The 18,018-nt window shown below is 47.5% G+C and overlaps 1 protein-coding gene across 2 annotated transcripts in view; it reads left to right on the top strand.

Annotated features, from left to right (window-relative positions):
* The window catches only part of PTPRU (protein tyrosine phosphatase receptor type U), a 559,392-nt gene that overhangs the window by 462,693 nt on the left and 78,681 nt on the right, over positions 1-18,018 (top strand). For both annotated transcript variants that reach the window (XM_030217348.1, XM_030217349.1), the window contains exons 15-16: positions 2,899-3,056; positions 16,774-16,964. In XM_030217348.1, the coding sequence (XP_030073208.1) occupies positions 2,899-3,056; positions 16,774-16,964 (349 nt within the window). The remainder of the gene's footprint in view (positions 1-2,898; positions 3,057-16,773; positions 16,965-18,018) is intronic.

Here is an 18,018-nt window from a genome sequence, read left to right as displayed (position 1 = left end):
GGGGGCATGGAGGCAAAGCTGAAAGTCTGCCTAATACCCTTGCACTGGCCTCTTACCTGGGGTTGACCTTTTAGACTTAAACTATGGGTGGGCCCCCACAGTTAATGATGGAATAGGAAATTCTTGGCAAAAAAAAAAAAAACATTTTGCATTTCTCCGTCCCAGTATGGGGTTGATATAGTGTAGGAAGGAAGGATTTAGCTGGATCTCAGTAATACACAATTGAGATATGTAGTTAAAAAATAAAATGATTTTGCTTGGTATGGAATGAACACCTGAGTCACTACGATAAATTCTTTTTATTTACTTGGTTTGTTATTCAAAGCTTCCAAAACCCTGCACACCTGCTGTTTTGGATCCTTGGCTTGTTCTCCTGAGAGCAGGGATAGCAGTTTGCATCTGTGAACACTCTACAATGAGTATCCGTGAACAACCTGTTATAATGGAGGCAATCAGGAGCTTTTGTGATACCTTTTGCTGTCACATCACCCAGATAAGCTACAGCACAACATGGCAGACAATATCTAGTGAAAATGATCCCATAATGCAACAGGTCAACAACTGTCTCTGAGGATAGTGGACTCCTATGATGCAGTAGACAAGGAGGTTTCATGACAATGTCTAGTGAAAATGATCCCATAATGCAACAGGTCAACAACTGTCTCTGAGGATAGTGGACTCCTATGATGCAGTAGACAAGGAGGTTTCATGACAATGTCTAGTGAAAATGATCCCATAATGCAACAGGTTTACAACTGTCTCTGAGGATAATGGACTCCCATGATGCAATAGACAAGGAGGTTTCATGACAATGTCTAGTGAAAATGATCCCATAATGCAACAGGTCAACAACTGTCTCTGAGGATAATGGACTCCCATGATGCAATAGACAAGGAGGTTTTATGACAACGTCTAGTGAAAATGATCCCATAATGCAACAGGTTTACAACTGTCTCTGAGGATAATGGACTCCCATGATGCAGTAGACAAGGAGGTTTTATGACAGGAGGCAGCTTGAGCCTATCTGGCCCATGCTGTGGGCTGAAGCCATTGGGCAGAGCTTGCTACTATATTGAGTGTCCCCAAACATTTGTAGAGGCTACTGAAAACAATAGCAAACTTGTTTCTTGATGGGTTCCCATAACTTCACCCCGAGGCTCAGGCAGAGCTGGGACCTTTCTTAAAGCTGCTGCCTACAAAAAACAAGACTCCCATAGTCTCTTCAGCTCACCTAACTAGTGCTATGGCCATAGAAGATATTAACACCTATGGTGCATGAACTCAAAGTTCTATTGATGAAATGACATCTATGATGTATGTATTTATTTATTTTTGGTACATTTATACCCCACATTATCCCACAAAAGCGAGCTCAATGTGGCTTACAATATTACAAATGGTACAATTCAGGGAGGGAACAGATTCAATAAAGTCAAAGGGAGGGGTAAGTACAAGTGGATAAGATAGGGATGAGGAAGACTAGGGTATAGCATTGGCAGTGGGATAAGCATTCTTGAATAAAAACGTCTTTAAGGATGTCCTGAAGAGCTGGTGGTCAACAGTCTCTTTCATCTGCCTCGGTACAACGTGCAGAACGTCAGAAACAGAACGAAGCCTTCGCGGGAAGAAGAGGACCTCCTCGGCTGGCGGGGATTGGGGTCCCCCGCCAGCAAAGGTAGTCCACGGCGACTGCGGGGGAGGGTTGGCGGTGGGAGGGGGGTCGAGAGGGTCATCAGCAGGGGGGTCCAGGGCCAAATCTACGGGGGCCCAGCCCCCCCCTGGCCCCACGTAGCTATGCCACTGGGCTGAACTAATGCTGGATATTCAGTGCTGAGGCACATGTGTGGCGGGACGCGGAGGGAGGGGGTGGTCTGCCGCTGCTTGCTGCGCTTTCGAAGGTGAGGAGCTTGGGTTCAGTGCCAGGGAGCGATGGAGGGCGGGTGGGCCGGACTGTGGCGGCGGCGCTGGGCCCCTCCCCCCGGAGGCCCGGGCCTGGAGAATTTTGTTCCCCCCTGTCCCCCCCCCCCCCCCCCCTCGGCGGCCCTGACTGTGATGGTGGTCAAAATCTGTTTCTTGGGAGGGGGGAGGGGAAGAGAATGTTTAAGAGTTAAATACTCCACCTACCCTCCTCTCCTCCTTCCTGTACACATTAATTGATTTGATTTGCTTACTTTATTTTTTGTCTATTAGATTGTAAGCTCTTTGAGCAGGGACTGTCTTTCTTCTATGTTTGTGCAGCGCTGCGTATGCCTTGTAGCGCTTTAGAAATGCTAAATAGTAGTAGTAGTAGTAGTGAATACCCAAGTATGTGCACTGACCTGGAAGTGAACCGGGCACCAGCTGATATTCAGCCCGGTTAATTGTCGCTTAAAGTTAAGAAGGTGTCTTTTCAGTCTTAACTTTATGAACTGAGTGCCAAATTCTATAAGTTGTGCCTAAAAATTGGCGCCGAAAATGAAATGAGCTTAGCAGCAAGCTATAAGCAGGCTTTCTAATTATTACTAGCTAGTGCTGATAATTGGTTGTTAATTGTCAAATATCAGCACTGATTGGCTTGTTCGATTAAGTTGCAGCCAAATTAGCACACACAACTTTAGGCGCCATTTATAGAATTTGTCCCGCTAACCAGGTGAATTGTGACTCCGCCTAAACTCTGTCCTGAGACTGCTCCTAACCTGCCCAGTTGGGAAGGAATGGCCAGTTAGTGGAAATATTCAGAGGCACCTTCCAATTAACTGGCGCTGGCCAGGTCAGCAGGGTCTAACCGGACAGGAGCCTCTTCTGCCTGATTAAGCCTGTTTGAATATCGGGCGTTTAGTTTTTAAACTCTGATCATCACATATTGAAACGCGGGTAGAATTAACCCACATCCATCTGCATCTTTTTTTCCTGCTTCAGAAAGCCTGTCAAAATGACCAAGGCCACAATTAACTACCGCCATGAGAAGACGCACATGATGAGCGCCATAGATCGCAGCTTCACGGATCAGAGCACACTGCAGGAGGATGAGCGCCTTGGCCTCTCATTCATGGACTCACATAATTACAACACCAGGGGTAAGTAGTCTTACGGCCTGTTTATTAGTTTGTTGAATCCCACTGTCTGCTTCCATGAGCCTTTGAATGATTTTGACGGTAGCTTTTTGAATTAGCCCACTTCTCCTTTTCGTGTGCTGAACCAATCATTCTCATTTCCAGCCAGAGAGATCTAGATTAGAGAACGACACAGTTACCGTGAGCACAGCTATACCGCGGTAAACCACAGTAAATCTGCAGTAAAGGAAACACTGAAAAATACATTCCCGCAGATGTGGGAACAAAACTTTTTACCACCCTGCGGGAACGGTAAAAAGCCTTGTTACCTTGGCAAAAAAAAAATTCTCTCCTCCCCCGCATATGTCACCACTTACACTTTTTCTGCAGTCAGCCGGCAGCTTCAGCAATTCACACTGGCCAGGTCCATGGCTTTCTGCCTGTCAAGTCCCGCCCTCTGTACTGCTACTTCCTGCTTAGCATCAAACAGGAAGTTGCAGTGGAGAGGGTGGGACTTGACAGGAGGAAGGCCACAGAGCTAGGGCCTTGGTGAATCGCTGTGGCTGGCTGCAGGAAAGGCAGTGTGCTTACTTACCTTACTGACACTGCCGGCGGCCCAAAAATTGAAGGACAGCGGTGAAGGGAGCGAGTAGGAAAGCGATGACCGAGAAGTTAGATTGACAACCGGAGACGGCATGACGGCTGAAACCCATGAAGTTAATAGTCCCTCTCCTCCGCGCAGCCGTCATACCTATTCACCCAAAGTAAGCAAACCTATGAGCTGCTTTGTCCACATTGTCGTTCTTTATTGTTGATAGCGTTTTTATTTGATCTCACATATTTTCAAGCATTCCAGCTTGTGCAGCGTACGGATGTACAAACAGGAAGCATTGTTTTTTATCGTTTATTATTTATTTATGTATTGCATTTGTTTCCCACATTTTCCCACCTATTTGCAGGCTCAGTGTGGCTTACAGAGTATGGTTATGACATAATCATTTCGTGATAACAGATACAATTCTAATGTTTGAGGATTAGGTAAGAGAAGATAGATATAATTATTTCATGGTAACAGATACAATTATTAAAGTTTGAAGATTAGGTAAAGGAAGATAGACGAAAGGTGTTAGGTAGGATATGGGTGAACTGTAATAATTGTGTGGATTGTTGAGGTAGTTTCGTAGGCTATGTGTTTTCTTTAGAGCAGTAATTAGTTCTAAATTGTAAATCATTGTGTCAGTGGGAGGGGCTGGTTATAGGGACTCCCTATATTGGTGCAGAAATGTTTTTACCTAGTAAAGGGCCACCAAAACAGACATGTTATGAGTATTTATGTATAAGTACAATTTTAAAAAAATCATTTAATTAGGTTGAGACCTGGGAGCTTTTAACATCTTTTTTCCCTGTATCTACAAAAGAAGAAGATGGCATGTGGGAACTTGCTCCTTTTGTCTTGTGGAATGCAGTGAGGTATTAAATAATGAGGGAAGGGCTTCCTTCATGCAGAAATTCTGTCCAGAGTCAGTCTAAATGTGGCAACATTGTTCAGTTTGAGGCTTGTGCAGATGGGAGTCAGAGCTCGCGGGGATGGGGCAGGGAAGAGGACAGAGCTCACGGGGACAGAGGGACAGGACGGGTATCAGACTTTGTCCCCATATCATTCTCTAATCTGGATTTGAAGATGACCAAAATGTGCAAACCTAGGGAATAATTTCCTAAAAGATTTCTACTGATAAATGGGTGTGTTTACCAGCAAGATCATGCCCCCCCCCCCTTTGAAACTTTCTCCCTAACATGCAAGGAAAAGGGGTGTCATCAGGGTTGAAGGTTCATTTATGCCCCCTTAAGTACATAGAGAGGCATATTTTCAAAGGACTTAGCCTTCCAAAATTCCATAGGTTTCTATGGAACTTTGGAAAGTTAAGTGCTTTGAAAATACGCCTCATAGGGTTTTGTTTAGAATTGCACAGGGTAAAGACTTCCTGTGGCAAAAGCTCTCCATGGGATTTTCAAAGGGAAGCTCCCTGTAGAGTTTCCCTTTGAAAGTTGGCTTGCACACCCTCCAAGCATTTCAAATTGCCCAAATTGTGTTCAAAATATATCTTATGTAAAGCCGCTGCAGTTATTTTGCAAACCAGGCCCACTTGGATGTCATGAAAACTGAAGTTTCCAGCTAGGGCCCTTGGCAGTGGTAATCCTGGATTAGGGTTACCATATTTTGTCCTCTCAAAAAGAGGACACGTGTCCCGCCCCCTGCCCTGCCCCTTTTGCATCTTCACCCAGCCCCCTGTCACATATTCCCCTCCCCTTCCCCTGGGTCACATATTCCCCTCCCCTGCCCCCCCCCCATCACCTCCCCTCCCCCGGGTCACCTCCCCTCCCCTTACTTACTATCTACTGCCGTGGTGGTCTAGTGACCTCTTCGGAGCAGGAAAGAGCCCCCTCTTTCCTGCCCGGAGCTCTGTCCTTGCCCTGCATCTTGTTGCTGTAACAGTCTCGGGATTAAAAATGGCCGCCAAGAGTTGAAGTCTCACGAGGCCGCTTCACCTCTCGGCGGCCATTTTGAATCCCGAGGCCGTCACAGCAACAGGATGCAGGGCAAGGGCAGCGCTCCGGGCAGGAAAGAGGGGGCTCTTTCCTGCCCCGAAGAGGTCACTAGACCACCAGGGCAGTAGATAGTAAGGGAAGGGGAGGCTAGGATAGGCCTACCTGCCCGCCTGTTTGTCCAGAAATTCGGACAAAAGGGCGGACTGGCAAAACCCGTCCGGACGCCCGGACATGTCCTCAAAAAGAGGACATGTCCAGGTAAATCTGGACATATGGTAACCCTATCCAGGATCAAACTGGCATGCACACGCAAAGGAGAGGATACTCCCAGGATATTTTCCCCTTCTAGTCCATCTTACTCCACAATTTAAAAAAAAAAAATCCATCAACAGTAAATTAAGCTTCTCTCTTTTTTTTCTCCCCTCCCCCCATGTGCAGCATTTCTGTGTTCAGCTGTTATTGTGGGGTCAGGGGTCTGCAAGGGGAACCTGAGAAGGCAACAGGGAAGAGAGAGACTCTTTTGATCTCCTGCATTCCCTATGAATGAGCTTTCAAAACACAATGTCTGTCCTGACACAGTGCCTTGATTGACTCTGTTTAAAGAGTTCTTTATCCCCCTGATGCTGAATGAGACGGGTCTTTTGAAAGAAGTACAGGAAGTGTCACAGGAACAGAGAGTCTTCTGGCTTCCCCCCACCCCTATTGATGTTATCAGGGAGAACTGAAAGGAGCTCTGAGGTTGGACCCAGATTCCCAAAGAGATACAGACAGGGCGGTTGGCCAAGTTCTCTCCTTTCTTCATGCCCTGGAACTGGGGTTTCCCTGGGTCCTAGCGCTTCAGACAGCCTGTAGGAATATTCTTCATGCTGGTTTCCTTTTTCATTAGCTGTTTGTATCTATGTATATGCGATCTATTTATGTATTTTCTTCTATCCATCTGTTAATTTATGGTGCTAACTGATGAAAAGTTGCAGATTTCCCACAGGCAATCCTGTTAAGTGTGTGTGTGTGTGTGTGTGTATATATATATATATATATATATATATATATATATATATAGATGATTCATACCGTGTTTCCCCGAAAATAAGACACTGTCTTATATTAATTTTTGCCCCCCAAAATGCGCTAGGTCTTATTTTCAGGGGCTGTCTTATTTTTTGGGGAAACATCGGGGTTGGATCGGGGTTGGCCCGTTCGCCCTCCGTCGCTCCCAGAATTAACCTTAAACGCCTCCTTTCACCTTTGCAGCAAGCAGCAACAGGGCAAGCCACGCCTTCCTTCCGTGTCCCGCCCTCGCCTGACGTAACGTCCGTGAAGGCGGGGCATGGAAGGAAGGAGAGGTCTGCCCTGCTGCTGCTTGCTGCGAAGGTGAAAGGAGGCGTTTAAGGTTAGTTCCGGGAGCGACGGAGGGTGGGTGGAGAGGGGCCCAGTGACCTCAGGTGGGGGGGGGGGGGGGCGGCCCGGGGGCGGCCTTGTCCGGCTCTCGGCGGCCCTGCTTTCAAACAAAAATTTGCTAGGTCTTACTTTCGGGGGAGGCCTTATATCTACCAATTCAGGAAAACCTCTACTAGGTCTTATTTTCAGGGGATGTCTTACTTTCGGGGAAATAGGGTAGTATATTATTGACCCAGATTAATAGTATACGGAAGTGATATCAAAAAGGATTATTATTAATAGAACTTTTATTAACAACTAGTAAAACATGCCCGTTTCTTGCGCCAATGAAACGGGCGCTAGCACGGTTTTCTTCCGAACCTCCCCCCTCCCAACTCACGCACATGCCCGTTTCTTGCGCCAATGAAACGGGCGCTAGTACGGTTTCCTTCCGAACCTCCCCCCCTCCCTACTCACCCCTTCGGCGTTCCGAAGGCACTGACGCCATTGTTGCGGACCTCGGCACGCCACCTTCAATCTGCTGATTCGTTGTTTGTGAAGCCACTGACGCCATTGCTCCGCCCTCGACGTCATCACGTTTGACGCGAGGGCGGGGCCCCAACACAGTGTTTTCGGTGGCTTCACCACCACGAAGGCTTCGTACCGGAAGGAAGTGCCTAGAGGACCTGACAGTGACGTCAGCGTCCTCAGAACGTTGAGGGTGAGTTTTATTATATAGGATGTTTAACTATTTACATCAAGCAAGCTAGAAGAAAGCTACACAATTTTTCTTTTTTTCAGATATTGGTACTGTTCCTTTTAGGCTCACAATCTAGTATTATATTGTACCTGGGGCAGTGAAGGGCTAAGTGACTTGCCCAGAGTCACACACAACTAACTGCAAAGGGAATCGAACCCAGTTCCCCAGGATCTCATCCCCCTGCTGATCGTTAGGCAGCAGCGGGAATGGAACCCAGTTTCCCAACCCGCTGCTGACCGTTAGGCAGCAGCTGCAGGAATTCAAGTGGTTCCCCAGGTCCACAACCCACTGCACTAACCATTAGGCCACTCCTCCACTCCTGTCACTTAGGGGTTGTTTTTTCTAAGCTGTTGTAACAAGTTGCATTATTGCGCCCTTACACAGGTCTTTCCCGCATGCGTAGGCTATTTATACTGCAGCTGTAAAATGGCCTATTTTTTTTTGTATTGATGGCCATGCGCTAATGTTGCGATCAGCACGTGGCTATTTTTTAAAAATTACCGTGTGAGCACTTACCACTGCCCATTTGGTAGGCAGTAAGGGCTCACGCAGTATCCCTGTGCTAAACAGCGCATGGTAATATAGATGTGCTAACTGGTTAGCGCAGGATTGCCCACTCTCGACCCCTGACACCCCCTCATAGTGCACGCATACATTTTGAAGTTAAACCAGGATGCCTGAGCGCATCCTGCCGTAGTCCAGTTTTAGCTGCGTTTGACATGCGTTAGTGCTCAGCGCCAGGGGCGTAGCCAAACTTCAGCGAGAGGGAGGTCCAGAGCCCGAGGTGAGGGGCACATTTTAGCCCCCCGCTGCAGCTGCCGCCACCACCACCACCAACAACAACAACTTTGTCCGTCCCCCCCCCCCCCGCCGACGACCCTCTTGACCCCCCTCTCCCGCCACCAACCCTCCCCCGCCGTCGCCTGCAAAGCTTCATTCTGTTTCTGTGAATCTGACGTCCCCCGCCAGCAATGGTAGGCGACAGCGGGTTGACGGCTGGTTGGCGGCGGGAGGGAGGGTCGAGAGGGTCGTCGGCAGGGGGGGGTCCAGGGCCAAATCTACGGGAGCCCAGGCCCCCGTGGCCCCACGTAGCTGCACCCCTGCTCAGCACAGCTTAGTAAAAGGACCCCTTAAGGAGCAATTCTGTAAACTGACACCTCAATCTAGGCGCCCCAGTGCCATGAGTTTAGCACCTGTTGTATAACGGCATCTTGGCACTAAGATGAATGCTAGCATAAGGTCGGCGTTGACACTCTGCCTACCCGATGCCGGAGTGGTGTGGGTTTTCTCATCTCTTGGGGAGGGGTCTTTTTGTTTACAAAGTCAGTGGTAAACCTGTGGACCGTTCTTTCAGTAAGAAGTCTTGCCTCCATCATTGGAAATATGGAAAGGGAAATTGGATGGGCTGTTAGAGGACAGAAGGAATCTGGGCCACATGATTTCATTTATAGCTGAAGGATTGTTTTATCATGAACCAACTCCAGCTGTGGAGGTCTCTCTTTTTTGGGGCTTCTTGGACCTCCGGCATCGAATTGGCAGAGAGTGAGCTGAAGACTCTAGCGTACCTAGGACGGGGCGATGGGGGCAGTCCACCCTGGGTGCCGGCAGCAAGGGGGTGTGTGAGCAAGTTTGCGGCTGTCGGCTCTACCAGTCCCCTGCCTCGGAACAGAAAGTTGACATCAGAGGGGACCGGCAGAGCCAGCAGCCACTCACCTGCTCCACGCACCTCCTTGTTTGGAGGAGAGGGGTGTGCACTGCCCGGGGAGGGGTGCTCCATCCCTGGTGCCATATAAGGTAGGTATGCCACTGGCTGTAGAAGATGAGCCATGATTGCTATGAATCATTGAATTCCACTTCACACCTTCTTGATGTGTAAAAAGGCCATGGGGAAGAGAGAAAATAGGATGTTAGGGTAGGTGGCAGGGAGCCCAGAAGCAACGCCTACAAGGAAGAGTTAACATTTTGCAGTAGATAGACGGATAATATGCTCAGTGGTATCCTGCTGCCATACTGAATGTACTGTAAAATAATTCTTTCTGTGTCCCTGCGTAAACCATATGCTAATGCCATCTGCTTCTCTTAACTTCCAAATGGTGTTTTATCTAATCGTTTCCTTGCACGTTCCGGAAAGTAATCTGGTTACGTCCATTGTCTTGGAGGGAACAGCTGAAGCCTGAAGGGCAAACTTGCAGTATTTTTCCACCACAATTGTGCGTGTTTATTCCATCATTATTCTTGCTTTTCGCTTTTTATGAAACTTCAGGTTAACTCAGTAGCTAGTGAACATTTCCATTCAGGAAACTGATTTCACTATTACAAAATAAGAAGGACCAGCACAGTTCATCAAATATTAAATAAAATAATAAAGCAGTTTAAAGTCAAAATGTAGGGCCTTTTCTACTCCTGTGGTTATCAGAATTAGAAAGCATTGCCATTCGTGCTTTAGGCTAGATTTCAAAACTAAGTCGTGTGTCAGATTGACCAAGTTTTATGCTGTCATATCCAGTGTGTTTCTTCTAGCAAAAAAGGTGCCGGTACTCAAATGCTAGGCCACCCTTTAGGGGTGGGGTGATCACTGAGGAACCCACCCCACAATAGCCAGGCCCCCTGCAACCAGTCACAGTATCTATGGCAAGTGTGAGGATGCAGGTGAAAGGGAATCCGGGAAGGCACGAAGAAAGGGGGTACAGGGTGCCGGGGAATCCCAACGGGGCAGATTTCATGTGCACAACACCCACATCCAGAAAGCTGGGCTACCGGAGGCAGAGAGGTTGGCTGGGTTAAGGAAGAAGGGGAGGAACTACCAGTCCCAGAATCCTTCTCTTCCCCACCCGGCTGTGCAAGAGTTAGAGGAGGGAGATAGAAGATTGGGAAATGGTCTCTGAGGAAGGTGATGAGGGCCAGCTGGAGAGATTGGGGGCGGGGGGAAGTTGGAGAGGAGGATAAAATGGAGATTACTGAAGGGCTAGGGGAGGAACAGATGGAGATTGGAGCCCTGGCTCAAACCCAAAAAGCTGCTGTAAGAGGGTGGCTAGCTGTACCTTGGAGAGACTGGTGGAAGACCGGAGGAGAGCGGCTAAGGCACTGGGGGAAATCTCTACTACAGAGGAAACAGGTGCAGCCTGTGGGAGAGAAAGAGAGCTGGGCACAATTGAAACCCCAGCCTGAACCAGGGGAGGGGGGGGGGGGGGGAATAAAGCTGTGTAACCGTGCTGTAAGAAGGTACAAGAAAGACTGTGTAAACTGTTTCATACTAAAAAGGTCTGGTCTGCAACCTACCAAGCTACTGGTTTTTCCCTCTGATATTGTACTGTTCCCTAAGTGAAGTAATCTGAGCTAAAGTGAAGTGAAGTTATATGGACTGTTTTAGAACCTGAGTTTGAAGTTATATGGACTGTTTTTGAACCTGAATTGTGCTCTGGGCTGCTAGCCTAAACAACCTGGATTGAAGGGTGTTTTGTTGATTTGAAGCAAGAAAATAAAAGCTCTTACTTATAAACATTGGGCTTTGAATGTGCCTCTGTGAAAGGAACGGAGGGAGGAGGAAGTCCTGGGAGTTCACAGGGCCTGGAGCCAAGGCTCAGAGGAGCCAGATTGCTGTGGAGTGAAGGCAACAGTTGTGTGGAGGAAGAGGCAGCTAAGCAGGGTCAAGCCTGGCTGGGTCCTGGATGGGCAACCCAGCTACACAAGGCAGAATGTTGTGTAGAGCCTGAGCTCTTTCAATAAAACTTGGGGACCATGGGCCAATTTCAGCACACAATGGAAAAGGTGCCGGTACTCAGTACCCCCCAAGTACCCCCTCAAAAAAAAGCCCTGGTCATATCTATGTACTTTTATTGTTTGGGAAATGCAAACTATAAATGTAAGTTAAAATAAATGTGAATAATTCTCCTCAAGTATGGGGGATAACGCTTTTATGGGAAGGTTCGGATCTTAGAGGGGGAGGCAGGTCATTCCAGACTTTTGGCCTTAAGAAATAGAATGCGGAATGCCTGGTAGATTCGAGATGTGCCATTAGTATAGAGAGTTGTGAGGGAGAACAAAAATGCGGGACAACCAGTATAGTATGCCCCCTCCCCTCCAAAAGAGCCCTACTTCTCTCCCTCCCCCTTCCCCCGCCGCAGTCCTCCATACTGTGGTCTATATGGTCTATAGCTGTACAGCCCATACTAGTGCAATCCACACAGGCAATCTTTCGCCAGGAAGTTGCATCAGAGCAAGGGCTTCAATGCTGGCGGAAGACTGCCTACGTTAATTGCACTATTAAAACAGTACGGCTACAGACCACAAAGAGGCAAGGAGAAGTGCAGGGAGGGAGAGAGATAGATAAGCACATAAGCACCGCCACGCTGGGAAAAGACCAAAGGTCCATCAAGCCCAGCACTCTGTCTCTGACAGCGGCCAATCCAGGCCCCAAGAACCTGGCAAAAAACCCAAAATTTAATAACGATCAATGGACTTTTCCTTCAGGAATCTGTCCAGACCCCCTTTGAACTCAGCAAGGCCAGCTGCCGTCACTACCTTCTCCGGCAATGAGTCTAACTACGCGCTGAGTAAAGAAAAACCTTCTCCGATTTGTTTTAAACCTACCACATTCTAATTTCATCTTGTGTCCCCTGGTTCTGTTATTGTTAGAAAGTGTAAACAAATGCTTCACATCTGTCCGCTCTACCCCACTCATCATTTTGTAGACCTCTATCATATCGCCCCTCAGCCGCCTTTTCCCCAGGCTAAAGAGTCCTGGCCGTCTTAACCTCTCCTCATAGGGTAGTCGTCCCATCCCTTTTATCATTTTTGTCGCCCTTCTCTGCACCTTCTCCAATTCCTTTATATCTTTCTTGAGATGAGGCGACCAGAACTGAACACAATACTCCAGGACTGAGGCACAGGTATACTCGTGGAGAATTGTTTGTAGGTCGGTACAATGAGTTAACTCTGATCTTGAGAGCGAAGAGTAAGTAAGGAGGTTCCTTTGAAGCTAAAGTTTTAAAAACCAGTATAAAGAACTTATGTGTTATTCGATGAGTAACGGAGAGCCAACGAGGTGCCTTCAAAAGCGGTGTTATGTGATCAGATTTCTTGGCTTTGTGGATTATTTGAAGAGCACTGTTGCGCACTAGTTGTAAGCGATGGAAATCTTTAAGCCTAAGACCTTAATATAGTAACATAGTAGATGACGGCAGAAAAAGACCTGCACGGTCCATCCAGTCTGCCCAACAAGACAACTCATGTGTGCACCCTACTTTGATTTGTACCTGTGCTCTTCAGGGCACAGACCGTATAAGTCTGCCCAGCACTAGCCCCGCCTCCCAACCACCGGCTCTGGCATAGACCGTATAAGTCTGCCCAGCACTATCCCCGCGTCTCACCACCGGCTCTGGCACAGACCGTATAAGTCTGCCCAGCGCTATCCCTGCCTCCCAACCTCCAGTCCCGCCTCCCACCACTGGCTCTGGCACAGACTGTATAAGTCTGCCCCGCACTATCCCCGCCTCCCAACCTCCAGCCCCGCCTCCCACTACCGGCTCTGCTATCCAGAGCCGGTAGTGAATTACAGTAATCAATTACAGTAATCAATTTGCGATATGACAAGTGAGTGCACTAGAATAAAACCAGAATTGTAATTCTGTTAACCCTGGTGTCACGACTGTGACTTTATTCCATGCCTACACTCACCTTGCCTCCGGGTGACCGGGTCCTTTGGTTGCTGTGGACTGCTTTTTCCTGTTTCCCAGATGTCTGCCAGGTTCCATTCCAGTCCTGACGTTCCAGCTTTCCAGACTGGCCCCGGTGGTTCTGCTGTCAAGCCTCACCGATGTCATCATCTGTAATTGCCTTATTAAGCACCTGGGAACTTTCAGGCTTTGCCTTTGCGATAGAGGTCTTCCTGCTGTTGCCGGTCTCCGGCAGCAGCCCAAGGGCTCACTACTCCAGATCACTTGCAGCGACGTGACACCTGGTTTATTGAAGTAGATGTATTGGCCTCCATAATTCTGGCTTACTGACTTTGTTGTTCGGAACTTTCATGAGTGATTCGTCCGCAGGATGTGCATATTGGTGTACTTAATAGTGAGCATCTTGCTGCCTAGAAGAGCCATAGATTGTGACAGGAAGAATAGTGAGATCCATTTGTCCTTCTTAGTTTGTTTCCCTTTGCAGTGTTACAGATCACACTTGGTCTTGGACTGTCCTGACAGTCCTCGGGTATTGACGATCTTGAGCTGGGGGGGTGGGGGAGCTGAGAGGAGGAAGGAGGATTGGTTTATTCAATGCTGGCTTGGCTCTGGTTTATCCTTTGCTGCGAGACCTCGCTCTTCGATCACTTTTACCCAGCTCCTGTCAGACAAAAGCTGCCCAACTGCATACCATAGCCTTCAATTTGAGTCTTCTTCATTAATGTGTCCCTGTGGTGACAGAAGGTAAAATGTAAAAGTAAGGACTTCACACTGCCTACATGTGACATCAAGGTCACAGCTGCTCAGTCTTTTGCATAAGATCTAACATCCCTGTAAAGCAAAATCGTTCTTTTCTACAATAGCATGGGCAATACCAGCAAAAGCTTCTCCTGCAATAATCCTTCCAACCTCCTTTCACCCTTCCCTTCAAGGTCCATCTTTACGTGTGAGAGGGGAGTTTAATCTCTGTATCTACTCAGTCTTTGATCTGTCTACTCTTCTTTTCAATGTGGGTCTTGATTCCCAAAGGAGGTTATAAAGTCCGCATTTGGGATCGCAAATAGGCTTGGGGGGGGGGGGGGGAGTATGCCATCAGCCTCCACCTCCCATCGAGCTCGCACAATAAATAGGCCTGCTGGAGATCCACAGGAGGTGAAGGATGAAAACAGCATCATAGCTGATGCTACACGAAGACTGCAAGAAGTGGCAGAGATTCAAGGTAAGGCTGGGGAGCGTGTGCCCGTCCATGGCCACAGAAAGTTTGGTAAGTGCTGGTCTACTGAAACTGATGATCAGCTGCAAATTAATACCAATTATGACATGATGTGGGAACCAGCTGCCCACTGTTAACTGAACTGAGAAATGCCAGCTCATTTCTTGCGAGCCATGTGATTCATGGTTTTTGACAGTTTACAACCTAGAGAAGAAAGTCCATGCCGCTGACATGTCTAGTCTGCCATTAAGAAAAGAGTTAAAGGTTAGGGCAGAAGAGCAGTGTTGGGGGAACCTCTGGAAAAATGTCGGAATGGAGAGCATAAGAAAAAAGTTTTAACGAAAAGCATTCAGAATGCAAGTGGGAGTTGAATTGTGGTAAACCAGGCAGCTTTCAGATGAGCAAAACTTCGTAGCATGTGGTCTGTCCACCCCCGAATTCATTGGATTGGATGAATTGGTTATTTTGGGGAGATGTAGCTCATAAAAGGACGAGAGGCTGAAATCCCATAATGTGATTTGACAGTTTGCAGAAGTCACAGCACCTGGCTCTGATGAACCAGGACCACCTGGTAATGTCCGTGCCTGGCAGGCTGGAGTTGCAAAGCCGCATACATGATCAGTCTTTAATTGGCACTAGATGTCTTAATACTTGTGTGTGGGGATTTATTTTGCAGTTCCTCGGCAGCCATTGTGTTGTCGTTTTGGTTGCCAGAAACCCAAAGAGAGAAATCAGTCTGCTGCCTAGCACGGCGCAGTGCACTGGGCAGGGTTCCCATAGTATTTGTCACAGCTGGTTATGACTCTCTTGCAAGCTGGGATGGCCGGCCATATTTAAAGACACAGGATCCAAAGTCCATAGACCTTTTTCTCTGTGAAGTAATCCAAGTTCTGTTAATTCTATACCTTCTCCTCCCTCCATACCACCCCCATGCATCTATAAAAATTCCTAATGCTGCTGAAGGGGGGGGGGGGGGGGGGGCAGGCCCTGATATGTCAAGGTTTTGTGGTGCCCCCCCCCCACTCCTGCCGTATCCCCCAGGCCTACCTTGACAAATCTTTGACGATCCAGTGGTAAATAGGCAGGAATGATGCCCACGTTGGAGGCCACTTCAAAATGGCTGCCAAGACCTCTAACAGCAGGCCTCACGATACTTCAGATACTACCGTACTTGAGGTGCTGCGAGGCTACTGCTAGAGGTTGCAGCAGCCATTTTGAAGTGGCTTCCGACATGAGCATCACTCCTGCCCATTTACCGCTGGACCACGAGGGATTCGTCAAAGTAGACTGGGAGGGGGGAGGACTTATCTTGCTCTATCTTTGGGGGTGAGTGGGAGGGAGGATCGGGATGGGGGGTGGCGTGAGAAGGTAACTGGGCACTGGCTAATATTCATACCAGTGTTCGGTTACCTTCCCCATATAAAGTTAGGTCTACCTTTTTTCTGTCCTAACTTTATGCGGGTTCTGCTAGCTGGCTAGATGGCCATTCTGCCCGGCCCACCACTTAAACGTCTGGTTAAGTGCTGCTGATTATTTCCGCTTTGCCTCAGACAAGCAAGTTAAATTTCCGGGAGCCTCTCCTGGCTATTTAAATTGCTTTGAATATCTACCCCTCTGTCTTTAATTTCTTCCTAAATTTAATTCTGCTCTGAAATTGTTTGATAATGTGTTACATAGCACACAGATGAAGTCACTGAAAATGCCCTTCTCTCTGATTCCTATATGCCAATGTATTTTCTTCTGGTGAAATGGAATACCACCTTGAGGGATTCTCGAGGAAGGTACAGGTGTCATCCACTGATGTGCTGATACTGAGGTTAAGCAGAATGGGAGCTATATCAGGGTAATTGTGAGTGGTACTTTCTGTTCATGGACCCATAAGATGAAGTTAACGTCCTAATGCTGTTAATACTTGGATTTATGGTTGGGAGGAAGTAATACTGAATACCTAGTTACCATGCGGTGGCTTTAAAGTTGACCTTCCTGCTTTCTAAGCGTTGTACCCATTACTAGATTTCTGATTATGGGATTGATAAAAAAAAATGCAGTGTTGATAAAACCGGTGTGTGTTTCAGGGGATTGCAGAAGTGATCAGACACATGACTGTGGCAGCAGGAGGTAGCTGTCTGGATTTTTACAAGTTCTGTTCTGTCTCCCATTTTCCCTCAGGAGACCAACGCAGCAGCATGGTCAATGAATCGAGTAGTTTGCTAGGTGGGTCTCCCCGCCGCCAGTGCGGTCGTAAAGGGTCTCCTTATCATACAGGGCAGCTGCACCCTGCTGTGCGAGTGGCCGATCTTCTTCAGCACATCAACCAGATGAAGACCGCAGAGGGCTATGGATTCAAACAGGAGTATGAGGTAAGGGCTTTGAGGGTTCCGGGGAGAGGAAGGGACTTCTAGTCCTAAGTCATAAGCCATATCGAGAAGGACGGGCACAAACCCCTGGATTCTACATAGGTTGCCCGATGTTGGACGTGCAAATTTGGGCACCTAGGGCAGAATGCCCTCTCGTGGGAGGTGGTAGAGATGGAAAGAGTAATGGAATTCAAAACTGCATGGGACAAACACAAAGGAATCCTGTTTAGAAGGAATAGATCCAAGCCAATACGGGCTTCCTTCTACTGTCTGTGCCCTGATACAGGCTGAATAGATTTGGATGGGCTGGAGTAGAGCTTTTCAGGGGCTCTGATAACAACTTCAGAAATTTTAGAACATGGACCGTTCCAGGCAGACTTCTGTGGTCTATGCCCTGAAAATGAGAAGGACAAATCAAGACCAGATATACATATGAAGTATCACATCATACCATATGTGATGAGTTTATCTTGTTGAGCAGACTGGATGGACCGTACAGGTCTTTATCTGCCAAAATCTACTATGTTACTATGTAGATGCTTGTGCAAATGAATTATTTAGGGCCCCTTTTACCAAGCTGCAGCAAAAGTGGGCCTGTGTTGGTGTCGGCGTGTGTTTTTCACGCGTGCCAAGGCCCACTTTTGTGGGATACAAATACGAATAAATAAACAAATATCACACATAACTCCTAAAATGGAGAAAGAAAGCGGAGTTCTTCAAATAACTGACTTCAGTTATTCAATGAAATGCCTCACAAAACAGATAAATCTTTACAACTGTTATTTTAAACATTAATAACGATGTATTTCCAGAGGAAGAGTGTTCCACATAGTTGGCCCAAAGAGGGAACATCCCAAAAAAAACTCTGGCCTTGTGACGTCGAATCTCTTGAAGGGTGATAAACTTTCAAACTTTGTGCAATGGCCAACGGGGCATCATTATGCAAGGCCTTAAAAACTAACATCAACATTTTAAACTTAATACACCAAACAGTGGGAAGCCAATGAAACTTAAGAATTTGTGGGGTTAGATGATCGATCCTACTCACACCTTCAAT

Source organism: Microcaecilia unicolor, chromosome 11 (genome assembly GCF_901765095.1).
Source record: "Microcaecilia unicolor chromosome 11, aMicUni1.1, whole genome shotgun sequence".
Taxonomy (NCBI): domain Eukaryota; kingdom Metazoa; phylum Chordata; class Amphibia; order Gymnophiona; family Siphonopidae; genus Microcaecilia; species Microcaecilia unicolor.
This window is presented reverse-complemented; position numbering and strand designations above follow the sequence as displayed.